The sequence below is a fragment of the Mastomys coucha genome, unplaced genomic scaffold (assembly GCF_008632895.1).
Source record: "Mastomys coucha isolate ucsf_1 unplaced genomic scaffold, UCSF_Mcou_1 pScaffold20, whole genome shotgun sequence".
NCBI lineage: Eukaryota > Metazoa > Chordata > Mammalia > Rodentia > Muridae > Mastomys > Mastomys coucha.
In genome coordinates, this window is record NW_022196903.1 from 34686485 (window position 1) to 34693460 (window position 6976).

The window sequence follows — 6976 nt, forward strand, 5'->3', positions numbered from 1 at the left end:
GTTCCATGCTTTGAAGAGCCTGTGGGAGTAGAAAAGGTTTCTCTAGAAATGTCACTGAACTGTATTTTCAGCCTAGTTGCTCTATGTGGTAAATATTTCTGGCTATACTAGGGATTATGTGCTTTAAAAAAATATTTCACTGAAAATTTACCATTTTCTTATTTTTTAAATGTGAATTGGCTATAAACTCTTTAGTGCATTTATCTTCGCAGTCTAAATTGCACTCTAAAAAATATTATCACAGCTGAGTTAAACCAGACTGGCCATTCTCTTCATAAATCACTGATTTCTGCTAAAATGTTAGCTTTTTTATTGCATCATGAAGGCACAGTAAGATCATTTGGCAAATTGTCAAGATATTTTTCTAGAGCCTCCCTCCACTGTTTCATTCCTGTAAGCTTCCTGCTGTTTCTACTCAAAGTGAACTCTCCATCTCTGGTTATGGTTTTAAAAATAACTTCTTGGCTGACATCTGCTGGTCAAGGTGCTGATGTACTGGTCCTAACGATGCCAATGTGGACAGAGACGAGGATCTTATGAAAGAAGGGTATCCTTAGCTGGGCAGTTTCTTCAGATGAATATCTGTGCATATGACAAAGCTGTGGCCAACTCACTTTGAAGGCATACAGTTTTATCATGGTTAGCAAAGTGTTACCATAACTACTTAACTTCATGCAACTGATTTTAGGTTAGGATTCTGAAATATATTAAGCAGACTCTGGCACCAATTCCAACAACAGATACTCTGAGCTACACCTTTAAAGAAAAACATCTTTAAACAGTATCACTGCTTAAATGTATAATGCCCTTTAGGACAAAAATGAGTGCTCAACTACAAGTACACATAAAAGCTAAAATCTTAAGCCACCTTCATGTTCTAGAGCTCCTAACTTTTCATACTTTAAAATAAATAAATATTCATTACCTCGTTCTGAGGAGGTAGTTTTTTTGAAGAAGTCACCTGAACCCTGAACTGTGTTTCCAACTAAAGCTAGATGCTGAGGTCTGCAAGAGGCTGGAGGTGGATGTGCGGTGGGGACAGGTGAGATCTGCAGAGGGATGAACAGCAGCTTTGACAGTGCCTGACAAGCACAAGACAACATCACATGATAAAAGGGGCGGGGCTGCACCAAGACAGGAAGTATTTACAAGGTTTCTGGTTGACAGTGCTGAAGTCTTAAATTATGTCTTTACAGAATGCTTTCTCCCACACCAGCATAAATCTAGCATACAGTTTATATCAGATTGTCTCTTAGAATACCTCACTATACCTTCCCGACCTCAAATATAGAAATGGGCTGTTCAGGAACCAGAATCTGACAAGTTACAGAGAATCTTCGTTGAAGATGCATATAAGTACGAATGATCACATTGATATTCTATTCGCAAATTCCTTCTATAAACTACATCTTGAGGTTAATAGTATCTTAGTGGTAGAGTTTGGGTCCGGTAGCTCAATAGTGAAAAAGTCCATCAGGAATACTACTTATTTAAAAACAGTCCTATATAGTTGCATTCAAACCTTTCAAAGATTTCACTCCAACAAAACAAAACAGATCTCATGAAGCACTGCAGCTACTTCATGGTCCTACAGCTACAACCTTTCAGAGTGTGGAGCAGCTACATTCTGTCTATACAGTTACTTATAAAGTGCTCTGCACAAACAAGGACTTCCTTGTATCTTCTGAGGAGCTCAACAAAATTATCTGCAGACTAAAAAAGAAAAGCACACAAACAACTTTTTTTATGTTGTTTGTAAACAATAAGAAAAAAAACTACTTAATAGAAAGTAAGGAAGGTTTAAATATTTATTTCTATCTTTTATATTCTCTATTTAAAAAAAAAAAATCTGACAATACCCTGAGCCAGGTTTCTGGGCACAGCTTCATTTAATATCAACTCTTCTTTCCCTTTTCAAGTGCGACATCACCCTATTCTAAAATGAGAGAAAGAAGGCTGTCCCTTTGCATTTTGTCTAGACCACTCCCATGCTATGTTCCCTCCTTGAGTGCTGGCCCCATCCTCCAGCACTGAGGTGGTCCTCCACTAAGGCAAGCCTTAAAGGCTCTCACTCCTCAGCAGGACCTAAATGTGCATCTGTGGCCAAAGTCTAGCTCTTTTAGCTAACCCTGGGTAAAGGGAACAAAGCAACATTAAAAAGTATTTAAAAGGGTAACGATGCCTTTCAATGTAGCACTTCATAAGGAGGCTATTTTTATATCAAGCACAATTAATCTCAGCTTTGAAAAAATTGAAGGCTTTGCTCTATGTAAGACTTAAAAATATACTTGCTAATTGGTTAATAACTTCAGAATATTTTCCAATTTCCTGGGAATATATAAAACTTCCAGTAGGCCTCCCTTTGATGACATTTTAGTTACTTTTTATTATCAAATTAATTAATTTTATTTTTTGAGATAGGGCGTGTGTGTGTGTGTGTGTGTGTGTGTGTGTGTAGAGCCCTGGCTATCCTGGAACTAGCTCTGCAGACCAGGTGGGCCTTGTATTCACAGAGATCTACTTCACTCTGCCTCCTGAGTTACTTGAATTAAAGGTGCACACTACCAACACCACCGTCTGGCAATGAGTTTAGCAAAATTCATCTAACTGCTTAAACACACAGTGGTATCAATTACAATTTGAACTTTAAAAATAACTCAAAATTCCATTTTATTTTAGATTCAATAGTTTTTTTTGTGGGGGGGGAGTTCTTGGCTTGAAGTTGCTGAGTACATCGCCTTTAATTTGCATGTTTAAATCCTGGAGATTCAAGATTCCTGGTTAATCAATCCAGTTGTTTTCTTTACTACTATGATGATTTTTATATTACCCTTAAGTAAAGGCTAAGGGAAGCTGTGACGAGGTTATAATTTTGATCTGTGCAAAGATAAGATTTAGGGTTCTATAAAAACAACCAGGGACAGGCCTCACACTTCCCTACAACTCCAATGTCCCTAACAGTTCTATTCTACCTAGGAACTCAGCTACTAAACTACCCAACCTTCTGAAGACCAGGCTTGGGGAAAAAAGGAAGAGGAAGAGTGACTGGAGATACCACCACTTTTATTTTAGGTTGCATATTATAGGTAAAAGACTAGAAAGAGGATGCAGGATGTAGTGTAGGAGTTAAGTTGGAAGAAACAATGGGATTGTTAGCAAAGATGTTAGTGTGGATCCAGCAAGTACCATTTATTTAAAAAGTATAAATAATTGTCATTATGCTAAGATTCCCCATAATTTTAGGTAGAGAAGAGGATAATAATTATTCTTTAAAAGTTGTTTACAATTAACAAAAATATAATTTTCAGGGTATATAGTCTTATGGGAAGTATTCATTATTCCAATTAAACCTGAAAATTATTTTCTTCTTTTAAATAAAAATAGAAGAAACTCAGAAATTAAAACCTGTACCTTGCATTTAAATTACACAAATGTCTCACATTCAAAACTGTCAGTAAGCAGTTTTGTAGGCTTTGAATTAGGTGTTGTCCATGGTGTTTTATGTCCTGGACAAAGGAGCCATGTAAGTATTTGGTGACTGGAAGAGCTGAGAGGAAGATATGGACTGTGTTTTCCTGAGAATTTGCTACATTGCGGAGGAAACAATCCCCCAACCCTCTCCTCAATTGCTGGACCCAATGAGAAAAGAAGGCAATGTGTGCCAGCACTGACCAGCCTGAGTGGTTAGGCGGAGCCCAGTGAGCAAGGCGACCCGAGGTGAGAGAGCTGGAGGTGAGGAAGAAGATGCAGCATCCCCTTTTCTCTGCCCTCAAGGCAGTCTCTCCTCAACTCTCACCCACCACTTAAATTTAAAGAGCTTCACTGTGATAGCATTTGCTAAGGACTGAACAGGCGCTATACAAAGGGTATGCTGCATTTACTCCATCCCTCGGAAATGAACGGTGGTGGATAGGGAAAGTGCTCCACAACATAATCCCAGGACAGGCAAGAACGATGCTTGGTGATTGAAATCGCCCCATCAGATGACCAGCCACAAACTGATCTGGTGGTTAGAAGGGCAAAGTTGACTGGCAGACTTTCCACAGCAATTTTCCCAAGCTGCAGCAGCAAATTCTTTCCATCATGCCTGACCACCAAAAGGGCAGAATTCAGGGTCTCTCCTCTTTCTTCTTGGGAATGGGCAGACTTGTATGCACGTGATATTTATGTTGAAGAAGAAACACGGGCAGCAGAGAATTCTGGTTCCTAAAACATTCTTCCCTCTTTTGTTGAATAGGAAATTCCATCCTGTTCCACACGAGCTTATGCATTGAAAAATTTTGTATCTTTAAAAAAAAAGTTTGAGGAACAGAACTGTGTTTTGATGTTAACAAATTGTGTGAACACAAGACTTAAGAAATAAAGAGTAGATGCTGTCATGATGGACTGGCTACTTGAAGGCTGCAAATTCTCCTGTAGAGGGAGGACAAGAGCTGATTTTAAAACGTCATCTCGAAAGACCTTCAAGACAGAAAAGACTTATTTGGATCTCATTGGAAGGTGATCAGTTAAATATATTACAAACCTTGTAACATAAGTCACTAGTTTAAACCTCCAATCATTGGAATCCACAAAAGAACAGTTCAGCTGCATCAAGAAAATAACAAGCTCCAGAGAATGTACCAGCTGGGTGCAATGCTGGAGGGCAAGTCTCAAATTTATAGCCTTAGGAGGCCTCACACACAGTCATCTTTCTACTTTGCCTCTTTTTTTTTTTTTTAAAAGACGTATTATTTTATGTATATGAGCACATTGTAGCTGTTTTCAGACACACCAGAAGAGGGCTTCAGATCCCATTACAGATGGTTGTGAGCTACCATTTGGTTGCTGGGAATTGAACACAGGACCTCTGGAAGAGCAGTTAATGCTCTTAACCTCTGAGCCATCTCTCCAGCCTCACCTATTTTGTTTGTTAAGACAGGGTTTCTCTGTGTGGTCCTGGGTGTCCTAGAACTAGCTCTGTAGACCAGAGGCTGGTCTCAATTTACAGAGATCTACCTGCCTCTGTCTCCAGGTGCTGGGATAAAAGGCGTGCCCCTCCACCACCTGAGTCATCTTGCTAGCCCCAGCTACTTGACTTTGGAAGTGCTGTCATTGACTTTTTTATTTTAAAGGATCTCTTGCTATATAGATGACTTCAATCCCATGACCTTCTTGCCTTAGACTCCTGAATATTATTACAACTGATATTTTTCTCTTATCTAGGAATAACCTCTCCAGTGTTTAATTTCTGTCAGATTTGGACTGGTTGCTAGAGAATGTTGGCATGTCTCATATGTAGCAGATTGCTAATGACTGGTGGACTGAATCAGAAGATCTATATGCTAAGAAGATCAGCAAAATGGTCTTGACCTTGCCACCCCCTTGTCTCCCTGCCTCATGCCGGGACTACAGGACTACCATTTTTCTCAGCTCTCTAATCAAGTTTTAATCATGAAAGATTGCTTTCCTAAACTGAACACAACTGGGCTACAGACAGTCATATTATCTCTTTCCATTACAGATTCTTCTTCTTCTTCTTTTTTTTGTTTTTTTGAGACAGGGTTTCTCTGTGTAGCCCTGGCTGTCCTGGAACTTACTCTGTAGACCAGGCTGGCCTCGAACTCAGAAATCCGCCTGCCTCTGCCTCCTGAGTGCCAGGATTAAAGGTGTGTGCCACCACTGCCCAGCAATGGATTCTTCTTCTTTTCTTTCTTTTTTCTTTTTTTTAATTATATGTAAGTATGTGTAAATAGCTGTCTTCAGACACACCAGAAGAGGGTGTCAGATCTCTTTATGGATGGCTGTGAGCCACAATGTGGTTGCTGGGATTTGAACTCAGGACCTTTGGAAGAGCAGCCAGTGCTCTTAACCGCTGAGCCATCTCTCCAGCCCTGGATTCTTCTTAATGATTAACTAACAAAGACACTGTGGAGCCAAAAGACCAAAGAAGGAAGCCAGGCATAGTGGTTCCAGCTTGTAATCCCAGCACTTGGCAGGTAGTAGTAGGAAAATCCAAAGTTCCAAGCCAGCCTGGGATGTACAGGGAATTTGTTTTACAGATGGGCTAGTTGCTAAGTGGTCAGGAAACTTGCCCCAAATCACACAACCTAAAATAAATAAATAAATAAAAAGGCCTAGAACAGAACATTAGGGTATAATCCTTTATGAGAAAAAACTAGAACTCTTGGCAAAACAATACAAAACAAAACAGCACCACTAACAAATATATACAGAAAGGGAAAGTGATTTAACTCTAGTGCTTCCGATTTCTCTGTATCTGTTACCTACAAATTTTACCTGCCATATTTTACTATTCTTCCCTTTTGGCTAATTTCCCAGTGAGCCAAATGGGGAGGGGGAAATCAATTACTATGCATTCTATGGGGTAATGCTTGAGTGCTTATGGGACAGCACATGAGTCTCTGAGCAGCTTGAGAGAGCTTAGAAATGCCAATGCTGATGAGCTAATAAAGAAAGGAGAAAAGAAGAGGAAGCCAGGAAGGGAGCTTAGGATGGAGTGTGAGTGAGTCACATGAAGATGGTAGGGTATGAGGGGTAGTAGGGTGAGGAGAAAGACAACAGATGAGGACAGGAACACACTAATAAGACAGGTATGCTGGGAGCTAGAGAAAGAGCTCCATTAAAACAATCGTTCCATGCTCTGTGTTTCATATGCTTAAAATGCTTGAGTGTTCTATGGACCACGTAAATTTTGTAAAAACTTCTTTAGCTACATACAACACCACCTACCAATAAACTCATCTTTATGGCACCAAAGAGTTAGAAATCCTGAGTTTTGATGGTTTCTAATATATTACATCGTGTTATCTCTTTTTTCTCATTTCCTTTTCTCATGCTGGCATTCAAACACTATGCAAATACTTGCACATTCTATAATGTAATCTACCACTGAGCTATGTCCCCAGTCCTAGGTTTTCTAAGACAGGGTCACGCCCTGAACTTCTGACCATAATTCCACTGTGCTGGTGGTTTT

At 39.6% G+C, this 6976-nt stretch overlaps 1 protein-coding gene across 8 annotated transcripts in view; it reads right to left on the minus strand.

Moving 5' to 3' along the window:
* Positions 1 to 3046: 3046 nt before the first annotated feature.
* Braf (B-Raf proto-oncogene, serine/threonine kinase) overlaps positions 3047 to 6976 on the minus strand; it is a 132368-nt gene continuing 128438 nt past the window's right edge. For all 8 annotated transcript variants that reach the window (XM_031381634.1, XM_031381635.1, XM_031381633.1 and 5 more), the window contains one exon: positions 3047 to 4413. In XM_031381634.1, coding sequence (XP_031237494.1) covers positions 4391 to 4413 — 23 coding nt within the window. In that variant the 3' untranslated portion in view covers positions 3047 to 4390. The remainder of the gene's footprint in view (positions 4414 to 6976) is intronic.